The sequence below is a fragment of the Chroicocephalus ridibundus genome, chromosome 5 (assembly GCF_963924245.1).
Source record: "Chroicocephalus ridibundus chromosome 5, bChrRid1.1, whole genome shotgun sequence".
Taxonomy (NCBI): domain Eukaryota; kingdom Metazoa; phylum Chordata; class Aves; order Charadriiformes; family Laridae; genus Chroicocephalus; species Chroicocephalus ridibundus.
This window is the reverse complement of record NC_086288.1, coordinates 69,964,186-69,988,842: the sequence shown is the minus strand read 5'-3', so window position 1 is coordinate 69,988,842 and position 24,657 is coordinate 69,964,186. Positions and strand designations below refer to the sequence as shown.

Below are 24,657 nucleotides of genomic sequence, written 5' to 3'. Positions count from 1 at the left end.
TAGTTCCTTTCTTTTTCTTTGATAATATTGGATAAATTGTATTTGTTGTGAATGCAGACTTAAAATCCCTGGCCTAAATAAGATGTAAAATGTGAGCTGTAAAGCAAACATGCACTGTGCAATTTTTTCCAGGTAGCCATACCAGCATCCATTAAGTCTGATTAACTAAACAACTCCCAAACCCTCGAGTGTTGATGGGTAGGCCGCTAATGACGTTGAATGATGTGGTGTTTTGACAGGTTCAGAAAAGTTTCCTGGAAATAGAGACCCCCATTACAGTATTTTTGCTTCATCTCAAATCAGTATTTGAACTTTTATCTGTATAAACTGGCTGAAATTCTCTCCCTCCAGAAAGCATTATAATTGTATGCTATAAATAATTAGAAATACTGTTAGAAACCATTATGAAGAAATTTTTTTTTGAACGTAAGATGAGTCATTTCAGCTAGAATTAACAAAGCATTTTCTTGACTTGCTCAAAACTTCATGATTTGTAAGCACGCTGCTTTTGAGGGTATGAGATTAATGTATAAACTGTTTTCATTGTCTCAATTTTAAACAGCCATTTTTTATCTGTGACTGTTTAAAATTATAGTGTGATTTATATCAGGAGTTCATGCAGTTCTTTCCTTTGCCTTCAGCTGTTTGCTGACTCTTCACTCTCTCTGCCCCTTGAGTTCAGAAAAACTTTCCTGGGGAGAGGGGGAATATAAATATGGAATGTTTTTGGCTGGAAGGGTGGGAGAACGTAGTGAGGAATACAACGACTATGAACCACTGAGACTACAGGAGCACGTGGCTGATGTTTGAGGCTGGATGACAAGGAACGAAAGCATGCAGAAAAAAATCTCCACCCAGAGGAGACTTACAGGATAGGAAAGAGAAACAAATTAAAAATAATGGGAAAGAGAAGTCTGTGAAAAACTTTCTTCAGATTGTTTTAAATTACTTTTTATTGTATTAATCCCCATGGTTGGTACTGGGATATTGCTAGGGTTTTGGTTTGTTCATTTTTTTTCACAAAATGAGCAAAAGTGCATGCATTGTTAACATACTGTCATGCTTACACGTAAATAAAAATAATGATCACAACTAACATGGAGAATGAGTAGCAGCAATCTTTTGAAAGGACACAAATTATTTTTTTTTAAATCCTCTGTCCAAACTGTAAAAGAAATAATTTAAAAAACTATGGAGCACAGTCCTTTGGCATATTAACTGTATTTTATGTGCTTTTGTAATGAGCCTTTGAGAGCCATATAATCACACATGTACCTCAGAATATTATGAGAAGAAAATGACTGTTCTTAACAACCTGCAGTTACATAATTTATATTTTCATTTAAATGGCCTTTCCTCATAGTTTTGAGGTCAGCTCTTTCAGGTTTTTGATGTGATAAGTCAATGCCTTCCAAAGGAACACATGAAAGGCAAGAAGCAAGAGCTGATTTAAATTTTAATTAGTTTAATATAACATTTCAGTTTCATCTCCCAGATCAGCATGAACTCTGTTCATTTCTGTGGAATTGATTTTCTTGTCCTGCTAACTGACTTAAACGCATAGCGGTCTTTTGCCTTTTAGGCTTACAGTCCAAGCTGAATGTCCAATGCACTTGGAGGACTTCCCTATGGATGCCCACTCGTGCCCACTGAAATTTGGCAGCTGTAAGTATATAGCAAGAAGCATAGCCTTTGGTTAGTGAATATCTAACATTGCTCAGCATCGCTTTGTTTCAGTAAGTTGTTATATGAGAGGTTTAAAACACAAGATGGTACTTTTAAAAAATTAAAATTTGTGACCTGACACATTGAAATCTCGTTTCTTTATTCAGTCTTCAAATGTATTTTAAAGCTTTCTTGACTCCAGTTAACAATAAACACGATGCACCTAATTCAGCACTGCCTTGATCGACTTTTATTCCAGCACGCAAACCGTACCAATGAATGCAGACCTGGGTCCATGTAGCCTGAATAGAACGCACATGGTGTATTAATGAAGAGCAGATTAAAGACTTCAAAGAATGTTTATTTTCATTCATTGGAACATTTATTTCCTCTTTATTGTTAATGATATTTGGTTTTACATTCTTAGTCAATGAAAGCACCAACAAGTGGCTTCTTGTGATAAAAAAGTTCACTCGTTAGGGCATCTCCATGTTAGATAGGTGATCTCACTAGTATTATTTTAATAACAGCATAGCTTCATTTACCTATATTACAGCCTTTATTCTTCTTGTTCATGAATTAGGATCACAATATATATATTTGCTGGATTTTATACAAAAGGTTTTCTTTTTTTCTTTGGCTGCAGCCTACATTGCCTGCTGGACCCATCAAAGGGAATGTTTTTTTGAGGAAACTGGTTAATACCTTTAAATTTTGGCTTATTTTGCATTAATTGCAGCCACCACAGTTTACAAAACAGGTGAAATGCTGCCACTAAGGACATCGTTAACCAGATCAGAGAACTACGCACACTCTCTCTATAACCCTCATATATCCCCTTTCCTTGGAGCTTAGAGCAAATTAAACCAAGCCTGTATTTCTGATGATGTTTCTACACTGGAGCGAAATCTTAGCTATGGAGATAAAAGATCATTAGAATTAATAGTATTTGTATCATGGAGCCTTTTTTGTCCCCTAGATGTTATATTTATAATACATAATACAGCTTAACTAACACCAGAGATGTTAGGTGAAATCAGCTACTGACTAATAATATTTACATACATGTGCACAGCAAGGCATATTTGATTTATAAGGTGTCGTGAGGGGAAAAGACTCAGGTGTAGCCTCAAAACAACTGAAAAAAAAAGTAATAATGAAACTGCTACTCAGGCCAACAGGCTACTTTTTTATATGACTTCATTTGCATTCCTAAGTTGGAAATCCTTCTGAATAGGTATATTAAAATTTGTGTGAACAGTTTCTTTTTTGCTTTCTTTTTTTTTTCTCATTGTTTTGCTTGGTTGTGTTTGTTTTTTTTTTTCCTTTCTGATTTCTTCTTTGTTCTCTGTCCATCGTTTCTGGTTTTCTAGTAAACAGGAGAATTCAAACCATGAGCAATGGGATTTTAGAAAAGCTGTCTTCATTTTCCCCGTAGTCACTTGTTCTCCAGCCTTTTGGCACATCCTCTTACTTCTGTTCATTTTGAAAGGCTCAGCACTCATTTTATTTCTTTACCTAGAGCTTATTTCTAGACTACTGTGCATTCTTCGGCTTTTATTCTGGGATAGAATTTGAATGATGAGTAGTGGTGAAAATAAGCAGGAATCCTGAGGATTTTGGTTTAGCTGAGGCAAGTCTGCCAGTGGTGTATATTCGTCACAGCTCTTCATATGCTGCTAATCTCACGTTGCTGGAAGGATCATCAGCCTGTACGAATCTCTCAGTTTTTTTGTTATACGCACGAGAAAAGCCAAACTGAATGTATTGGAGAAGCTGTCGCTTAATGTCGCCTTTCTTTATCCTCATCAAAAAGTCTAGCCACCAGCGGGGAGGATGGGGACAAATCAGCAGTTTGCAGCACTGCTGGTTTGCATTAAAGCAGAAGTCTTCTTGTGGGAGCCTGAGAGATAGAAGGGGAGTGTGAAAAAATCTCTACATGCTACCCACCCGCTAGGTTTTGTTCGTCATGCAATTTATGGAAAGTTGCATGAAGAAGCTTCTTTCTGGGCCTCCTGATATTTCTGAAGTGAAAATGTTTGCAGCCCAACAGAAACGTTGCTTTTCTTTTTCACTTTGCTGCAGTTATGGTGTAAGTCTTAAAATGTGCTTGTCTCAATCAATCAAAATGAACACACAATTTCGTCCATCAGTGGTTTCCCCTTTTCCTTTCATACTCCATTTGGTTAGTAGGGTACTAGACTGGAAAAACTCGCAGGATATACTTAATTTTTTTTTCTTTCTTACTTACTGGAGAGGCATTAATGCTATCTACAATGCGGGGTTGATTTGCTTTCATTTGTAGTTTATTTTGACAGACCCTAGGCTAAATGTATGTTTGATCATGAATGCACTGAGAGAGCTGCCTGCTTAATGTCAGCCTGTCCCACAAAAAGACGCCATGGTAAGGAATGAAATTTAAGAGGCTGCGCAGGGCACGGCACAGAGCCACTACAAGTTTCTTAAGGGCATTGGCACTGGACCTGTCTCCCCATATTTAGGTGTGAATTTCAGCTAATAATAAAATGCTTGTGATACACTGCCAAAATGGAGACAATGGACAGTCAGAAAAATATAGGAATGAATGTTCAAAAAATACTGCGTGTGCTAAACCTTGCAAATTGTTGTTCTTTTTATCTGGTTTACCATGAATTTTAGGACACGTAAAATATCTAACCTCTGACAAGCTTTTAACAGCATAGAAAAGCTGTTGTTTGTAATTTAGTAGCAATAAATTGTGGTTAATAAGATCACAAACGAGTGCCTTGTTCCCGTGCTGCAATAGGCATTTACCCTACAGTAAAGCTATTTTAAATGGCCAAACGTATTTTTTACCATATCACTTTAGATTCCTGGGGTGGGTTTTTCTTTGGAAACACAAATAAGTAGCTCTTCTAATTCTCTAAGTTTTGATGGAAGCTGTTTACTTTTAATTTCTGACAAAATATTTTATCTTATTTCCCACAGATGCATACACAACTTCAGAAGTGACATACATTTGGACTTACAATGCTTCAGATTCAGTGCAGGTGGCACCAGACGGTTCAAGATTGAATCAGTATGATCTTTTAGGCCAAACAATTGGAAAAGAGACAGTTAAATCAAGTACAGGTTAGTAAAAGATATTTTGGAATAAAAAGGCACTCACTCGGCTATGAGTGACATAGGCATTGCTGCTGGTGGTAGAAGGCTACTGAAAAAAAAAACAACTGTTGCAAAATGTGAGATATTGGGCAGAGTTTATTAATGTACAAGTAATGTATAGCAGCACTGTACCAATTCTTTCAGGTTAATATAGCTGGTGATAGCAGAGGTGAACTTCTCCCCAGTGTCTGTTTTTTGACTGCTGTCTGGAGCTCAGTCTTGATTCCTAGTGTTTGTAACCCAAGACTCAGATAATTCATATGTCAAATGGCACTTTGTGTCTACTAAATGGTGAAGTATGCTGGTTTCAACCATTTTTTCCTTCCATCATGTTATTGGCCTATCCAGAAATACTGAATTACTCTACCTGACTTTGGACTGTGTTCCTACATGTGATTGTGACCGTAGACTAAGTTCTTAGGGTGCCTTTGCGTGAATGCAGGGACTTGCTTATGTGCAGAAGCCTGAAGGACTGAAGTTCTTGTCAGGGCATACAACAGTTCCTGTAAGTTCCTGAAGACTCATCTTTCCTGGAGCTCAGTGGGAATAAGATGTAGTTGTACTCAAAAATTTTCTTATATTCTGTAGGATGCTTTCTACTACAAAATATGGTCTGTGCAATTTAACCCTAGCGCACTTGGTTCTCATAATTGTACCAAACTTTCTTTTACTGAAGAAATGGGCTTTCTTAAGATCATAACATGTTGTTTCATTGTGTTTTGTTTGTTTGTGGCACCTTAGGTGAATATACGGTAATGACGGCTCATTTTCACTTGAAGAGAAAAATTGGTTATTTTGTCATTCAGACTTACCTCCCCTGTATCATGACTGTCATTCTCTCTCAAGTGTCATTCTGGCTGAACAGAGAATCTGTGCCTGCCAGGACAGTCTTTGGTGAGTATACTGAGTAGCATTAGCTTTGTTTGCAACAGCTGAAGCTCTTAGGAAGCATTTCTGAAGTCTGCTTGGTAAAGCCCTTTTTCATTCAAGTTAGTGTGTTTGTAGAATGTGATACTATTTCTAGTCCAAACAGCTTTCAGCTGCAGCTTACACATCTCCCGAGAATCCCAAAGTTTTTGGAAATTAGCACATATGAAAGAACTCTCCCTATATCCTTGACTCTTTTAAGAGGAAAAAGCTTTCACAGACTGGAGAAAGGTGATAATGTTTCTATTTAAAAAGTAAGTTTAGAATATTTTTTGAAATGTCTTACTTACGTTGATATTGTACAAATATTTTGGTACTTGGTAGATAAGCACATTTCTAAATAAACTTGTAAATTAGTCAAATTAAATTTGAATTTGTTTAATTATTTGAATGTGTTAAACTTTGCAAGCTGCAGTTCTTTAAAAGAAACCCTATTCTGGGGGTCTGGGCAAATCTTTCGTACTAATTCTGATTGGAATGTACCATAAGGCCGTGAACAGCTTCAGCAGCCCAAACAATGGTGTTTTTCTTACATTAGGATTTTGCTCTCTTCTTTGTTAAAGCAAAGAACAAATACGTTTCTTATTTGCATAGCTGAACATTCTTTTAATTTGTTTGCTTTTAAAGAAAAAGAGACTAGCACAACAAAAAGAAAGTAATGTCTATGTGGAATCAGTCATCAGAAATGCTGCATAAAACTGTATGATTAGTCATCAGCAAACACCATGCTTTCTTCAAAAAAATAGGGCAAACTCAAATGCAGATTAAGTATGATACACAGCAAAGCACTTACTGTCTCTCCTGGTAGAAGAAATGCCACACAAAGCGTTGTGAAAATTGCAGGTTTGAGTATGAGCCCTATTGAAGTCAGACGAAATGGGTCAGTTGTTTTAGTGGGACCAGAATTCCACCACATTTTCGCAGGCAGTTATCAGGCAGATTTTTTGTTGTTGTTGTTTCTTCAAAATCTTCTGGGAATTTGTCCATTTCTGCTTATGAAAATGCACCTTCCTGTTTGCCAGCTCTGGGAGTACACTGTCAAATCCTTCTATATCTCTGCCTTTGACCTTTTCTGTACCTTCCTCCTATACATTTAGGACACAGTAACTCATTTGTCCACAAAAAGTCTCTCATCTTCTCTTCCTAAACGGCACTTTCTGTTACTGTGTCACCAGTAGCAAGGCACTAGGATAGTTTTCCTGGAATGTTGTGTCCTTTCCTGCATGCCTCTCTCTTGTTCTTGATTTATTTTTGATTTAAATAGGGTTTTTGTTTTTGGTTTTTTTTTTTGAAAGAAGTACTATCTGCATAGCAGCCTGCTGCTTTACTCTGCTGGGGCTTTAGCATAATATGGATAATGAGCAGTGACCTGTTTCAGGATGTCTTGAGGGATCTGGGAAGGGTGAGCACAAGAACCACCCACACCATCCAGTGACATAAAATCTAAATTCTGTTTACTAAGCACAATGGGTATATCGAGGAGATAGCAATTTCTATGCCAGCATTTTATTTCTGCCACACAGAGGTGCACCTCATGCAACAGTCAGGGCTCCGTCCCCTCCAGGCCAGCTTGGACCGGCACCGTGAACCCAGGGGAACAAGACGTGTCCAGGCTCTGCCTGATGAAGCAGCCCAGCAGCTGCACGTGGCATTTGCACCTCAGGCTTAGCCTTCTGCGTCAGGTTGGATGTCCCCTGAGGAGCTATTTCTTCACATTCTTCTCCACTCTAGATGAAATTGTCAGCACAAGCTGCCAATGGCCTCTGGAATCATGTAGCCCCAGGCGAATCTCCCCGTCTTTCTCCATACCCACTGGCAGCAGTTGTCACTGGGATTTCTCATACCCTCTGGTCTCCTGCCTAAATGTGTTACAAAAAAATGTGAAGTTAGCCACAGTTTCCTAACAAAGCTCATCTGTTGCTTCTTACTGTTTTCTGGCTCATACCGAATTAATCCTGACAGTTAGATCTGGGCAGGTACACTCGAGGTCTCATTTGGGTGGTACTTTCAGGTAGACTTCACCCAGTGACACATGAAGCCCATACTACAGCTAAGGTAGTAAAGCAAGCTACTTCCAGCAGGGAATATAAAAATTGCAGGAGATTTTACTTTATGTTTTTATTGGTCATACTTAATTTTTAGTTTTTATATGGAGTAGTCACTTACTAGATACACATATTTGCATTGTCTAATAAATATATCAATATTAAAATATGACTAAGTAGAAAGTATTAGTTTTGATAAAGTGCTTTTCAGAATCAATAAGAAATTTATTTCAAGTACCCTCTTGAAAGCCACGGACTCCTGGAAGGGACTAACTGCTGCAGTATTGTTCCTTTCAAAGAAACATAACTCCAAGTTATTCAAAGTGACACTTAGCATTTATTATTTCATGTTTGAAAAAAGTTACTTTTCTTTCCCCTTTCTATTCTCTTGCAACGTAGTTTCAAGTTCTAGGTTAACGTTAAGGGCTTGGTATAATGAGGCTTCTTTTATAGTTGAAGCTCTTTAATCCCTTTCCTTTATGGCATCTATTTTAATATTGTTGACCTAAGCTATCCCAAATTAATTATGGCCTAATGTTATATTGTTTCAACTTTGCTTTAAATTGTTGGAAGAAGAAAGTTTTATCATTGTTAATTAAATAAGTCTTGAATGTGTTTTCTCTAGCAGATAAATTTGAAAAGCATTTGATTGCATTTTTAACGAAAGGGAATAAGCCTGGTTCATAATGCCTTCATTTAGTGCAAGATTACAATCTGTTTCATTTAGTAATGTGTTTATTGTTACGCATTTAGTGTCAACAATATTAGCAAAACTAATCTTGTGCAGCTTATTGAATTCTCGCTTCATTTTTAATGGGTCATAACATTTAGAAACATCACATATTTGAATGGCAGCATTAGATGCAGGTGACAGAAAAATCAGAAATTAGTTTTCGGTTTTTTTCTACTTTTTACTACACGGACCAAGATGCAGAATTTTAAATTCACATAGCTGTATTCTTTTGTCAGGACTCTGTTGTCTGTGATCATTTTACTCTTATGCTGCTTTCCTATCCCTGAGTTTTGCTTGTTCTTGGTTTATCTTTTCTGAACCCATATTAATTAATGTACATTTTGAAGCAAAAAGCCATTTAGACCTGAAATAGACGGGCTTTTTAATTGTGCAGCTACAGAAAGGGGAACCTAAGAAAAGTTCATATTTGTTCTCTTGTTATTTTTACATGGGAACTGAATACAGTAGACCCCTCCTTTTGAAAAATTCTTTATATTCAAATTACTTTTTCCTATTTTGTTGAAAAAAAATCCCAACTGTCTTTATTTACTTCTCCTTTCACGTGCTGCTGTTTATCTTTTGTGTCTTTAGAGGCATCCCACCCGCCACTCACAACTTTCAGGCTGTAATTTCTTAATTGGGAATTTCTGCTAAGTGTAGACATAACACTCTAGTGCTAGGCGGTGGGCAAGCGTACCTGGAAAACTGTAGCCCTTCGTTAGAGCCTGAATAAGTCTTCTCACACTTAGCTCGTGTTCCAATAGCGGCACAATGACATGAGAATTTTATTGGAACTGGGATAAATAGCGCTTGCCATTCAGGTTTGGGAAGTAGCTTGGCTCTTGAGTGATGGGGAACTGTGTTCCATTGCTCGGTATTGGTACAGCGAAGCAACATGAGCCCAGACTTCATGACATATATATATATATCTGTAGCTTAACCGACTGAATGCAATTTTTCTGGAAATATGTTATGTTATGGTCCTTGGCCTCCCATGCTGTTTAAAAAGGTTTCTGGCCTTTTGTGTTGTTCTTTTAGTAGGAAGTGCAGACAGAACACTCGAGCTATTTTTCTACAATCTTCCTCTCAATGGTTGTTCAGATTTATCTCCCAGTGTCTAAGCAGAGTCAATGTACGCTCCTTTTTTATTGTGTTCTCAAGTAATACATATACATTGTGTAAGTAAAAAAGAAACAGTATGGTGTGAAGCCAAATGTTATGGTATAATACTTTAAAATTACATTATATACAGAATTTTTAAGCTTTTGTTTAGACCTCTAACTGTTTACTCTTGGAGTGATAAAATGAAGTACTAAGCTGTATCTCTGTAAAAGGGGCAACAGTTTTTTCTTTCTGCTATGTTATTTGTATTTATAAATCTATTCAAGTTTTGGACCAGGTTGAGTGATCCAATTACCTAACAAAATTTGCAATTACAGTTAAGAAAAAAGAAAGAGTGAAATAATAGAGCAGTGGAATTAGCTTCCTAATAATATAAAAAAAAGTAATTTATCAATCCTTTTGTGGTATGTTCTTCAGCTATTATGTGTATCTTTGCAAAGTGCTGTGATGAAAAGATAAAATTGTGGGAGGAGTAGCATGACATTATAAGAAATGGAACACATTTTAAGCATTTTGTACAAATTATTTGCAAAGCTGAAGTACCTCTTTTATTACAGAAATGTCCTCTGGTAACTCATTATTTAGGCCTTTTACTTTCATTTTCAAAGGAGATGTTCACATTCTGACACAAGATGGCTGGGACATGATTTAGTTGACTGAAATCCGTTCAAATTAGAAAAATCAGTTGATACACAGGAGGTGAAATTAGGGTCCAAAAGAAATTGTCCCTGTTAAGGAGTAGCCTGAATTTTGCACACAAATATGAGCATAAAATAGTCATCATGACAGATTTTAACTTTAACACTTATGTGCTAGCTCCTCCAATTTCCACTGTATGTTTTAGTTAGGCATTTCTAGTTTTTCAGTTTACCTCTTCTGCTGTTGTGTGGCAGTGCCCTATGCTGTTGAGTAACAGAAATTGCCTGCCCAAAGGTGTCTGTCTAACTTTAAACACATCTTGAATGGTATCCATCTGCCCTGGAATCCAAAATATGACAGAGCTTGTATTTTCCACATATATAAGTTTACCGCCAGTGAAAAGTGTTGAATTTACAGCCCTGGAGATGGATGTCCTCCCTCCAGTGAGCAGATGCCTCTTCAAAAGCGGCACCATAAAGAAAAATCTTAGGCAATCAAATAGCTCCCGTCTTGATCTGAATGGATAAACCTGTAGTGATAGAAGATATTTGTGTTTTATAGGCATGCACTGCTAAGAACAAAAGTTGTTATGATATTGGGATATATTTACTGTCAAGTAGAAAATGCTTGGTTCTCTTCGGAGAAGGGAAATGTCGGCGGTTTATTTTTTGGATCCCTTTCAAAGACCAACTGATGACTGCTCGTGGTCTCTTACAAGATAATACCTGTCCATGTCCTTCTGGCACCCGTTCAGTGCCGCATCTGCTGGGTTCTGGGCTACAGAAGATAGGTCTTGACCTGTGTATAAGCTGTGGTCTTTCTACATCATAGTGAGATACCACACAGTCTTTACATAGCCTGTTAAATTATTTAGGCTGTTCAGAGTAATACAGGATTTAGAGGAGAAGAGGGTTTTCCATTAATATTTTGACTACCTCATTGTAAGGGGACAATCTATTCACTGTTTTTTATACCAATTTTAGTTCACTAGTGTTATGAATTAGATAATGCAATGAGGAATGTTTTTGATCTAGTCAATGTATGGGTTTATTGGGTTTTTAAGTTAATCTTTGTGAAATAAGTGTGTTTTGTTTTACAAGTTGACCATATTCCTCGACATTAATGATTTTTCAGTCCTCTCAAATTTAGCAGTGACAAGGAGGCAGGTTATTTCCATTCAGTCCTTTTTCATCAAGAGGACTTGGTAATACTGATTTTTGAAATTAACTATAATGTGCAAAATCGTCTGTCTTTTGACTGAAGAAGAATAGCAAGTACAAAAATACTAGAGATTCCTAAACTGACAGGTATCAGAGATTAAATTTTCTGTCCAATTTTTTCCCACTCAGTTAAGGTAAAATGAAATGACTGTGGTAGCTGGAACATCAGTGAATTTAAAGATTGAAGGAATAAATGAAAGTACAATGGCAATTGTCTGACGATGTGCTGCTTGATTAGCATTTGGGTCATGAAGTTGTGTGGCTTGCTGAACTTTTTAGAGAAATTGTCAACCGGTAGCAAGATACAAGATGTAAATTTGTGATGTTTTAATTGAGACTAGAAATTGGGTCACGAAGTTGTATGGCTTGCTGAACTTTTTAGAGAAATTGTCAACCGGTAGCAAGATACAAGATGTAAATTTGTGATGTTTTAATTGAGACTAGAAAAGGTCAGCAGTTAATCTTAAATTAGATTTCTGAAGAAGCCAATGGGGCTTCCAGAAGATTAGTTTATTCTAAAAGGTAGGATTTAAACAGAAGAGTACCTTAACAACTGTATATATTTACATGTGGATAAGGTCACCATATCTCTGAGAAACAATCACTTTACTGATACTTCTGTGTAATTAAAATGATTTATCTGCAGCTCAGGACCGGTGTTAAAATTTGCATGTGATAATTTTAAAGGTAAGATAGACTGACTTTTCCCTGAGGTGCTGAAAATAATTAAGCCATATGTTGTGTAAGTGTTAAGAGAGAGCAAGTTCTTTACAAAATACATTGCCTGGACATTTCCATACAATATAGTATGATAGCTGCTTCCTTTTCATTGTATAGGCTAGTAGCTCCCAACAGAGTCACGACCAAATCCACTTCTTTCATTTATGGAGGCTGAAAAACAGCAATGAGAGAATTATGTTTGCTAAGGTGTGTGACTCAGCGGGATGTTTCTGTGCCTTGTTTTCCCTGCCGCCCAGGCCTTTGGAAGCGCATCAAGGGAGAGTAGCGCTCAGGCTGAGGCTGCTTAGCTTTGCTCGGGCATCCTTTGTAGCGCCCCCAGAGATGGAGATTCTTTACAGGAGGGATGGAAATTGCAAAGCCTGAAGAGGTGTGCGTAGGTGTAACTACTGCCTCTCTTCCCTTTCACTCGGTGGTTAAAAACGCTTCGCTTGTAGCAGAAGGAAAATTTGAGCGAGGTCGATTCTGCAGAACCCGGGTGGCAGGTTGCTGACGGCGGAGGATCCGGCTGAGGGAGAGCGACTTGACTTTCCCTTGGGAATCCTCTCACAACAATTTTATGAGTGTGTAGTTGTTGAAGCTGTGATGTGCTGCTACTAATATTTCTGCCATGGCGCCTCTTTTGCCTGTCATAATGGAGTGTAGGTTTGCAGATCTGTGCGAAGTGTATCACTTTGTGTTGCTTTTCATTCTGGAGACGTATTTAATGGCCTGCCACAAAGGGAATAGTTTAGTTTGTCTAAGTGTGATTCAGCCTGAGGTGGGAGAACTGATTTACTTAAGGAATGGAGTCTGCATTTGTGGCTGTGGGTTTCTGCTTGCTAAAACTGATTCGGAAAAACGTTCTTCTCTTCCTTTCCTCCCATGTATCTTTTTTCTGATTTTTTTTTTTTTTTAGTATAATTCCTGGCTTCCTACTGGGTCTTCATTATGTACAAAGTACTGTAGAGTGCTTTTAATAACTGCCACAGTGAAAGAACAATCTCCCTGGATCATTAAGTCTAGTTTTCTGATACATAATACACGGTTATAATAATCTGACTTTTCAAACCAATATGCTGTTCTAGAAAAAATCCTCGTTACCTGAATGAAAACTTAAATTGTTTATGTCTTCAACTATGTCAAAGGATAGTTAGTGAAACAGCTACTCAAAAAGGAAAATAAAATCATTATTTCTAATAACAAAGGTCAATTTGTGTGATACTGTCAGTAAAGATGGGTGCCAGACCTGCAGCCACTGCAGTGAAGCCAGACACCAACCATTAACATATTAATCGTTATTACTGTAATGCTGCAAAATATTATGATTCCATTAAGGACTTGTTAATTTTGTCCCTCACCTGTCCTGATAGATAAAAAAAAAAATAATTATAAAATGCTATCTACCTTCTGTAAGTAAAATCTTCAGCTGATTAAAACGGGGAAGTTTAGACAACAAAATCAGACTAGAATATTTCAAAGAAAACTCCAGATGCAGACTTTAATATGGTACTGGAAATTTGTTACCAACTTAGATAAGCAAATTTTCCATTATGTTTCACAAATATACCATAATAATTTTTGGGTTGTCTTTTTGTTAACATTCAAAATCCAAGCAAAATTGTTGATGTTCTGTTTTTCTTTTGTCCCCTTGCAGGAGTAACAACTGTGTTGACAATGACAACACTGAGCATCAGTGCTCGAAATTCACTCCCCAAAGTAGCATATGCAACAGCTATGGATTGGTTTATTGCTGTTTGTTATGCGTTTGTGTTCTCTGCATTAATTGAATTTGCGACTGTAAATTATTTCACAAAACGAGGATGGGCCTGGGATGGAAAAAGTGTAGTGAACGATAAGGTAAGTCCTAAGGAAATAGCCCTATTTCCAGCCAATTGCACTGAAACAGCTGTAATAACATTGTTTTGATAAAATTAGCTACATAAAAACATAACACATGATGCTTTAAATCAAAAGAATGTAGATGTATTTTCTGTCCTGAACAAAAATATATCTGCCGTGATGTAGTTAATCTCACTTAGTCTCGATGATCCAGATTTAGTTATCAAGCACATTGGTTTTTTTATGTTGGGAACTGTCTGACTTGTTTCTTGACTCCTCAGATACAACGATTTATCTGGTTATTCAGAAAATTTAATCCAGATTATATTGGTTGTTCACTTTATTGTTATTTAATCCAATTGAGTTGGAAATAAGAAAAAGATTACAGAAAGATATGTATATTAATTTTCCTAGTCTCTAAGGATCAGAAAAACAACTGAATGCCCATATATGTAAAAACTATTAATAACAAAATCTAGAAGTTTTGAACATTTTCAGTATTCTGAAATTTATCCCTAATGATATGTAGACATACATTTTTGAATTAATTTCAATAGCAGCTGTACAAAATTTTGAGTAATTCTTCACCTATGATGTATTGATGCTCTGAGTGCGCAAAAACACAGTCGTGCCTTAATTTTCTGGTATTGATAGTAGCACAGGTGTGATAACATGAAGAAATTTCAACCTGATAGAATTTCTTATTTCGTGAACAAAATGAACTGGTGATATGCCTAAATTTGTGTGAAGCTTTGGGGTTTATAATTTTAATAACACAGAACAAACGTTAAAGCTGACTTCTTGTTTTGACTGACTCACTTTATTGTACAATTCTGTCCTATCCCAATCCCTGATTCTACCAATGGAAAAGGATTTTTTCTAACAAAGAATACTCTGATTTCTGTGGTTCTCTTTAAAATAGGATAGAGTATTATTTCCTTCCTAGATGACAATAGTAGACATGAAGCAAAGTTTAATTAACCGATGGTTTCTCAGCACTTTGAATGCATAAAGCACAATGCATAAAGAAGGAAAGCGTTCAGTTAATGGTAAAGAAAAATGAGAGGAAAAGAGTACATTGTTTATAATTCCCTGTGGCTTCCAGAAGGGCGTGAACTATCCTATCCATAGCTGTGGGATGTGTTCCCGCATGCTGGAAGTAGATACTGAATCACTGGAAGTTTATCAGCGTGTCATGAGTGAAGCTTTTCAGACTGGCACATTGCCCTGGCATTGTAGTAATGTAGGGAGCCCTTACAAACTCTCTGGTTGCCCTTTGCCTGTTCCTTTAAATTAATATAACAGTGTTGTCGCATGATCTTAGAAGTGGCAGCTGTTTAACAGCTAGGTAGTATTCCTTCCCTAGGAATGACAAAATTAGCCATTCCATTTTAAGATTTACATAGCGTTGACATGTCCAGTTCTCTATTTTCTTCAAAATGACTTAACAAAAAGCTAAACTTTTAACATATTCATCATTTCACATACAAAAATGTGGTTCAACTTTAGTATGCAGTTCTCATTAATGGTGTTACAGATACCTTTTAAAAACACACTAAGTGTGTCTGAAAGGAAGGAATTATAGATCAGAGTGTTCCTCTGGTAATTCGATTTGGTAATTTGCTCTTATTTTTGCCAAATACATCTGTGCATCTAAACCCACGCTTACTCTTCACCAAATAAAGTGAAATATGTTTGCTCAGTGACAGTTATCTGTGTTCGTGTTATATGGAAATTCCCATCTAAGTGCTGTCAATGTGGAATTTGTCTCAGGAAAGCAGGTACAGGGAGAAGCTACATATTTCATCAGCCCTTTTTCACACTCCAGTCAATAAGGAGCAATGCTGAATTCCCACCCAATCTCAGATTTTCTTTTTACATGACACCGTCTCCTGAGACAAGGTATTTGGGGCACATCAACGTCTTTGGGGCAATCATCTTTGTGGTCCTTCACTGGACTCATTCCATTATGTCCATGTCTCTCTTAAACTGGGAAGCCCAGTACTGTCCCCAGGACTCCGGATGTGTCTCACCGGGGCTGAGTTGAGGGAAATGATCACCTTGCGTGGCCTGCTGCCAACAATCCTTGTAATGCAGCCCAAGAGGCTGTTGGCCACCTTTGCTGTGAGGGCACACAGCTGGCTTGTGTTCAACTTGGTGTCCATCAGGACACCCTAGGCTTTTTCTGCAAAGCTGGTTCCCAGCCCATCAGCCCCAACCTGTACTGGTGCATGGGGTTACTCCTCCCCAGGTGCAGGACTTAAATTTCCCTTTGCTGAAAATTCAGTAAATTCTTGTCATTCCATCCCACTTTTCTTCTGTTATTTTTTAGGTTCTAATGCCCATTGCCATCACTGTTATGCATTTTTTAGGCAATATTTTCTGAAAAACAGAAATAGTTCTTGTGCTAGTTCTCAGCTCAGTTCTGCAACTACCAGACGGGAGTCCTTCTTTCTCTTAATTGCAATCTCTTTCTGACCTCTGTGCGTGTGTCTATGTATATATATACATGTAAACACACACATATTTCTTTAGAATATTTTAAAAATGTAGACCATTACTGAAATTCCTTTATTTATTTGCGTTACGTTATGAGATGTTCAAATAATAGTGATGTGAGATTTATGTGGGAAAGATGGCCTAATTTTCATTTTATTACAATGCCGGGTAATCTTTTTTTTTTTCCAGTCTACCCATTCACTCCTTCTAGTTCTCTTAACAGAGAACATTTTAAAGACCTTGTAGTTCTGCTGTAAGGAGCCAGATACAAAGCAGAAGAAGCCAGCTACCAAGCACCTAGAGAAAGACCAATCTTTTCCAGTTATCCTTGCAATCCCCATAACAGACCTTTCCGTATATAACTTCAGTAGGGTATTTGATGGTGCAATAGGCCATGTTTTTAGAGCATTCTTATGTTACCTGTACCTCCTTTTTGTATAGACTGGAAGTGTCTCTCTCTATATTTGAATTTATCAGTATGGTATTCCTGGTATTTATTTTAATATACTCACACATATTCATTTGTTTCTTTTACATTTGAAATGATGTTTTATTGAGTCTATTCTGGCAAATATACATTAAATATTTAACTTTGTGCTGTCTTCCAATAGAAAAAAGAAAAAGCGTCTGTCATTAAGAAAAACAATGCCTATGCAGTGGCTGTTGCCAACTATGCTCCAAATATTACCAAGGACTCAGTGCTACCAACCATCTCCAAGAGTGCTACAACTGCAGAACCCAACAAGGCAAAACCAGAAGCGAAGCCACAGGAAGCAAAGAAGACATTCAACAGTGTTAGCAAAATTGACAGAATGTCTAGAATAGTGTTTCCAGTCTTATTTGGTACGTTCAATTTAGTGTATTGGGCTACATATTTAAACAGGGAGCCTGTCTTACTTGGCTTTGCGCCATCAACCTAAAAGCTGAATTGCACTGAGGACTTAAAGCATCATTCTAATCAGATAGGTTGTTCGCTATGTACAGTACGACTAATAACTGCTAATCTGTGAACCATTATGTACAGAGTGTATATAGATGTCTTATCTGTGTATCTCCAAAGGAGGGACACAGTGTTAATTCATGGGTCTGTAAACAGATAGCACCCATGGCAAATATAGCCAGCTCTTTAAAAAGTTATACCCAGGGGAGTTCTGTTAAACTAGCATTCAAATATACAGAAATATATTCTCTCCGTACAATGAAATGAAGATACGGTCCTACATAATTATTTAGGAACAGTATTTTTTTAATTTAAAGTTAAAATATTTTTCTATAAAGTAACTAATTCTACTTTAATGAAATAAACTGTCATTTAAAAAAGTGATTTTTTTAAAAAGGTGTAATTGTTTCATACAATAGCAGTACCCATGTACATAACAGAGTACAGAGGTCGTACAGTTCTACTGTTCACAAACATTCTGGATATTAGTTAGGCTGAAGAGGTAGTAAAGACTACTGTATGGCAAAAGCCATGAGTTTCTTACTTCTGTCCTGTTTGAAGTTGTTAATAAACTCTTATAATTGATTTCAGGGAAAAGCAAGTGTTAATCAAATTTCCAATATCAACCAACTTCCGCTAGTGAAACTCTTATTCTTTTCACTGTTTTATTTATTTGATGTTGCTAAGCCAGGTTGTCTGGTTCAGCAAAGTTGGATTTTTTTTTGCTTTTTGCTTTTGTTCTTAATTGGATTATTGTCAGGTTCATAAAAGCACTCAGAAATTTTTCAGGGTTAAGTATATTAGTAATATAACACACTCTTTTTCCTTGCATAATGTTATCCTAAAACTTGCCATTAAAATATTTACTTGTATTTGTCCCAGAAAGCATTGTTTTCAAAGGAAACAAGAACCATGATTTAAGTTCAGGAAATTGTCCATATAATAAAACTTACTGCTGCTTTTGTAAATTGCAACTTTACATTTCGCTGACATAACTTTAAAACAACTTTGTATACTAGAAATGGTTTTGCTAAGATTTGAATGTTATTTTTTTAATAAAAGGTCATGCATCATCAGTAGGTATCAACTGTATTTCATATACACAAATACAACAAAATTGGAGCTGCCATTTGCAATTTTATATGAACATTTAATACTGATCAGTAAAATTGTTTTTCATCTGAGCCTTTGCAAAGATTCTTTATGACCCTAAAGGCCTGGTAAATCATGACATAAGTAATAATTGTGTACTGTATTTAGAATTTAGTATACTCGGCCAATCAAAAATACTTTGATTCACACATACATTAGCAGTTATTAGTTGACCTTTAAAAAAAGATACACCTTTATGATGATGTCTTCTAGTAGAGACATATGTAGTCGTATAGTGTCATTTATTGCAGTTTTGTACAGTACTTGAGTATAGTGCATAAAATAGGTATGTTCAGAGTTTAACAAAGTTGTACAAATATTTCTAAAATCAAATAAAAGAGTATCTTAAGACATGGAAATGTGCTAAAAACAACAAAAAGAAACACTGCTTTCATTCGCTGTTTTATTTTCTTGCTTTTTCTTTGCTTTTAATGTGATTCTGTTTCGTACTTTGTGTGACAGTATAGATGCCAAGGTCACAAATACATATTATGAATAGATTTAAGAGTTAAGACAGAGTTGACATCAGTAAAAAGATATTTCGTAAGTTATAAAGGAAAGGGAGAAGCACAGACAAGGTGTGTATCCCTTGAAGTCCCTGTAATTAAACTGTCAGATTAAACCTTTCTCATCAACAGGAGTTAAAAAATGAGCACTTTACTCAGAACATTAAAATAAAAATATCCTTATTTTCATATATATTTATATATAAATGTAGATCTTCCATGTAACATGGAGATGTGTGCAATAGTGTGATTAGGAGCATAAGGCTGGAAGGCAAGCAATAAAAAAAAGTTTCTTTCATGGTATAATTATACATTTTTAAAATGTTTCATTTGTAAATTATAAATTATCCCTTTAACGTCACATTGTCCAGGTATGAATAAATATATAAATATGTACATATGTACAAATAATTGTAAATATTAGAACTGTAGAAAAATCCCTTCACTTTTAACTCTGTTTTTGGCAAAGGGCTCTGACTGTATAATTTAATGGAGGCCCATGCTAAATTGCTCTTGAACTTAAGCGGCTCGATTATGTTTTCTGTAGCTGAGGTCTCCTTCGTGTGACCTAGTGGGAGTTCTTACCTTCCTTTCACGTCAGCAAGATCTAGGGACTCTCCAAACCTCACTGGAGCGGGGTATGAGAAGCAGAGGTTTGTGTTTCACCCTTGGCCACGTCCCAGGTGCTCCAAACCCTTCACAATGTTTCATCAATGTTGTGTGTTGCTCCATGCACAACATTGTGTAGTCAGAACTCTCCCCACTGCAAACATGAGTGTGCTCAGAGGCTTGTTGGATTACCTGATAAGGAAGAATTTTGCATCCTCATTCCATAACGGGACCCCTCAAATGTTTTTAACGCTACAAGTCTTCTCCAACAAGACCTTTTCTGTGGAAGATAACATGTGTGTAATTCAGAGCTGCATGCGAAGAGCATATCTTCAGTTTGCACAAGAAGCCTGATGCTGTCTCACATTAGTCAGCTCTGCTGCTACTGCTTTTATTGGGTGCAATTAGTTTTTCATTCAGTGACCATTTTCTCTATGCTTGTGTTATGCTTAGAGTCAGTCAGACAAAATAGCAGATGTTTATCACAGGCTAAAGATACATTTATCACACTAATATAGAAAAATAGGCATACTATATAAATCCACTCAGTGAAAAATAATACATTTTAAATATTCACATGCAGTTACTGTGGGCAGCAGCAAGGCTTTTGAGTGTGTACGCTACAGAAAAGTTTCACTTTTACATTTAGTTGCCTTGGTCTGTGTTAAAGCAAACTCCTTCCGAGAGAAGGAGAAGTCTGCTCTATTGTTTTGCTGCTGAAACATTTATAGTGAGTAAACTGACCACACATACGTTGCAGATTGTAAGACTGACAACTGGATAAGTGAATTTGAATGTAAACATTTACGTGAACGCAAGCATCATACAAGGAACACCAGAATAAGGGAGTTAGGCCTTCTTTTCATTAACAGTATAGGATTTTTGTCTGGGATTTTAAAACTTGTCTCACAAATTTATGTGCCAAATACCTACAAGTTTCATTCAATTTGAGTAAAACTTGCTGGTCTTAAATACTTAAAGCAGAGAAAGAGCGCATGAGTGAGCAAATGCAAGTTACTTCGCTATCAAAGACTTGCACATGTGATCTGCTGGTGAAATTTTTTGTTGACATGCTAATTTCCCCACATTATTGTTGGGTCAGGGTATCGTATTTTATGTGACTTAAGAAATTAATACAGTAAATACAATGATATAATACTGTGGTAAACTTGGATTGGAATTACCATAATTCTGAAGGAGGTTTATGAGATAGGTTTCCAGTGTAGTACTGGGGCATTTACTTCTGGATTCATGTGGTCAGTAATTTAACAGTAATTTATAAATCAGCATGAAGAATATAGAGATCAGCAGGGTTTGACAGCCAGGGTTGTCTGCTGGAGCCTTCTTAACAGATTGCTTTTAAAAGAATGGCTTCCAAACTTCTCAATTATGTTGTAGCCAATGAAATTAACTTCACCTTCCATACCGGGGTTAATTCAATTTGTAACTGCTGCATTGTTGAGCATCTTTAAAAAAATTATTGTGATAGATGTTCTGAGATAGGAGCTTTAGCTTGGGAGACTACTCATACCACCGAACATTGTGCTAAATTACGGAGCTAGTCTGTCTGTATAGTCATGGGAGAGAGCATGAAAGAGCTTCACTAGACAGCAAACAGGACCCTTACTGGATCACCTTCCCTTCCGGGTGATTATAGATTAAATATGTGGTGGTGACACTTTAAAAGTGGGATGACCATAAACTGTCTGTGTGAAAGCAACCAGAAGCAGCTGGGAGGAGGTAGGGATGTACGGGGGAGTAAAAGGGGAAAGAGAAGAAGAAAATGGCTTTGTTACTGTGTCAGTGGATTGTGAGATGATCGAGGAAGAAGCCATTGAAGGAGGTAATGTGTATTTTTGTTTCAGTTTTAGTTCTGAGCCTTCAGTACCATATGTAAATTGCAGGAAAGTAACTTTTAGAGCACATGAATTGGAATACTTCTTGTATAGTTCTGCTCAGCTTGAGGGACGTGAATTGTGCCTTTGAAACTAAGAGGCTTCTGCTGACTGCTTTGTGAAAACCTTGCAATGTCCTGTGCTTCCTGCCGCATGGGCCTTCTAGGGTGGAGGGAGGAAAGAAGCTTCAGGAATTAAGTAGAACTTTCTTAATGCCAAGTTTTGTTTCCTTAAGAGGTGTGACTTTCACTTAAGCACAGACAGTCGGCATCCATCCTCCATACCTCTCATTCCGATTCTGAAAGCTTAGTAGTGGTGCACAAGTTTTTGCCTTGGCCTTTCACAAAATGGATGAAGTCTATGCTTCTGAACATTTCCATTCCTAACAAATTTGCATGAAAGATGATTTCAGTATGGATATGAAGCTATCGTCAGTCAATGCCCCATTATGTGGAGGCACATAACACTAAAATATAGAAAGCAATGCAATGGGTTTTAAAGCAGAGGAAGAAAATATTTTAAAATGAGCCAAGGAAGTTAAATAGCCTCATTCTAAAAAACCAGCATGATAAATGTACAAGTGTCTAAAACCGTCTAAATAGAATCTTTAAGTGTGATATAATTTGATGTCATATCTAAAGTTTTTGTCTTATAGACTTGGAAACATGGAAGTAATTCAGTGAATTTATGTGAAAGCTCACACCTCAGCCTCCAGTAAAGGGAGCGGTTCTTTAGAAAGCAGAGTTTTAGGATTCCTTCCGCCTCTTCCCAACAAGAACATACCTTCTGTGAGGATGCTATCAGTTTCCAATATAACTTCAAGTATCTCTTTAACATTACCTTCTCATTGATTTTTGTTTTAGTAAAGGAGACCTCCTCTGCTTCATTTCTGTAGATAACCCAAACTCCCTAACAACCAATTAACAGTTAATTAATTGAATCCAATTGTTAATTCATTCCAGCCATCTGAGAATCAGTGAGTGATTTGTCACTTTAGACCTTTAGTAGTAGAAGCTAAAGGCTCACAAGTCTATTTCAATGAATGGCAGGTGTTAATCACATAAAAATTTTGTTTTCCTCTACTTTAAACCATTTAATTTTCTAGATTTGGATCTCTCTAGCTGAATCCTTGAGCTCATGTTTTGCAGTCTGTGGTTACATCTTACTGGAAGAAGCTAAACTTTGAGGGCTTGACCTCTCTGACTGAGGTCAGGGCAAAACTTGCACCGAATTTAAAATAAAACTGATTAGGATCCTCAGGATATTCATCTATGTCACTGAAGCCAGTAAGGACTTTTTTACAGAAGGGGAGCGCACCTGAGAGTATACCTGGACTCTCCTTTGGCTAGAGGTGCTTAGTTCTTTAACCCATGAAAATAAGCCCTTGAAAGAAGAGCCAACCATACTGAAATATAGGACTTGGTGTGTGTTTCATTCCTGGTATATATTAATGCCTTTTAAGAATATTGTGAAAGTGCTATGAGTTAGCAGTAGGTGATAACACTCACAAAAAGGAATTTGGAGGATGTTTTAAAATATGCAAGATGATGTATACTCTTCCTCTAGTGTCGGTGTCTACATAAATATATATGAATATATTTTTATCGTTGGATGATTTAGAAGTTATATTTTGCTTTCAGATTTTAATTCCTTACATAATGTTGTGAATACTTCACTCGATCAAGTGGCCTGGAGCATGTCTTTATGCATTCAAGGTTTTTAATGATTGCACTAAGTGCTTTCATTCATCTAATATTCAAAGAGGTGAGCTTCAACAGGTTGAAGTGTTATATTTGTTTACCAGTACTTCATCCATCTACCTATGCTGTTGAGGATGGATGGAAACAGAGAATGGAACAAGATATTACTTTGATCAGCTGCTTTTGATATTCTTTATTAGATGTTCATTTTGGCTGAATTTATCAGTTTATAGGCTACTGTAGCTTAGCATTAGCACGGAATGCAATGTAGTACTTTACATCTATTAGAATACATATGTACAATACGCACCGTATCTATAAACTGCTAAAAAATCAGTTCCTAAACAGCACTCCTTCACCCTCTCCCCTCCAAATACTCACTTTACTAGGAAACACTTGAAGGCATTTTAATTTTAATGGAAGTGATTACACTAATTCTTGTTATAATTGATTAAAAAAAATCATAAAAATAACATGGAGTCTGATTCAGACATTGTTAGCAATTTCTCAGCTGGGCTGGAGTCAGAGAGCATTTATGCATTGGATGACAGATCTACTTTAGTGAGTCACTTAGGTGTGAAAATGTATAGGAGTTTGAAAACAGATGCTTCCAGTATATTAACAAGAAATAAGGAAACAGGAAGAATGAAACCAATAATTTCAAAGAAAATTAAACACCAACCAAATATGCACAGTAAGAAACTGCATGATAAATGTAAGTATACTTAACCTTGAACATCAACGTCATATAAAATCTTCTGGGTGACAGTTCACTAATTTAGTAGGTTTCATAGTTATAAATAATTAAAGAGGATGATAATATTCTGTAATTTGTGACCTTGTTTTAACTGGAAAAAGTTGTTACTTTTCTAAAATGTAAAAGAAATAACTGGATTTATGTTTGAATGTGTCACTGCTTGCTGTTGAAGAATATTTATTAACCACATGCAAAATATTGCTTAACATTATCTTTTTGTACTTCTTATTAAAGTTAATTTAAATATAGCACACGTTGTATTTTTTTTTTTAATGTTTTGACAGCGCAATTGTTTAATTCCCCTCGTGGCTTTTCTCTCAGGATTTGTGTGTGGGTTTTTTGTTTGTTTGTTTGTTTTTGTTTGTTTGTTTTTAAGCAACCCATTACAGCCTCTACGAAGGCGCTTTTTTATTAAGGACAGAGTTTCCCGAAGAAAACAAACAATATATTGGAAAGAAAATATTCCTTAGTTTGGTGAGAGTTTAACAGGGTTTTCTATTTATATAATGAGAATGTCCTTGTGTATTCATATTACATTCGGCAAT

At 36.5% G+C, this 24,657-nt stretch overlaps 1 protein-coding gene across 2 annotated transcripts in view; it reads left to right on the top strand.

Moving 5' to 3' along the window:
* The window catches only part of GABRA2 (gamma-aminobutyric acid type A receptor subunit alpha2), a 63,895-nt gene extending 39,559 nt beyond the window's left edge, over nt 1-24,336 (top strand). For both annotated transcript variants that reach the window (XM_063335970.1, XM_063335969.1), the window contains exons 6-10: nt 1,583-1,665; nt 4,633-4,776; nt 5,551-5,703; nt 13,870-14,072; nt 17,165-24,336. In XM_063335970.1, the coding sequence (XP_063192040.1) occupies nt 1,583-1,665; nt 4,633-4,776; nt 5,551-5,703; nt 13,870-14,072; nt 17,165-17,473 (892 nt within the window). In that variant the 3' untranslated portion in view covers nt 17,474-24,336. The remainder of the gene's footprint in view (nt 1-1,582; nt 1,666-4,632; nt 4,777-5,550; nt 5,704-13,869; nt 14,073-17,164) is intronic.
* Nucleotides 24,337-24,657: the final 321 nt, after the last annotated feature.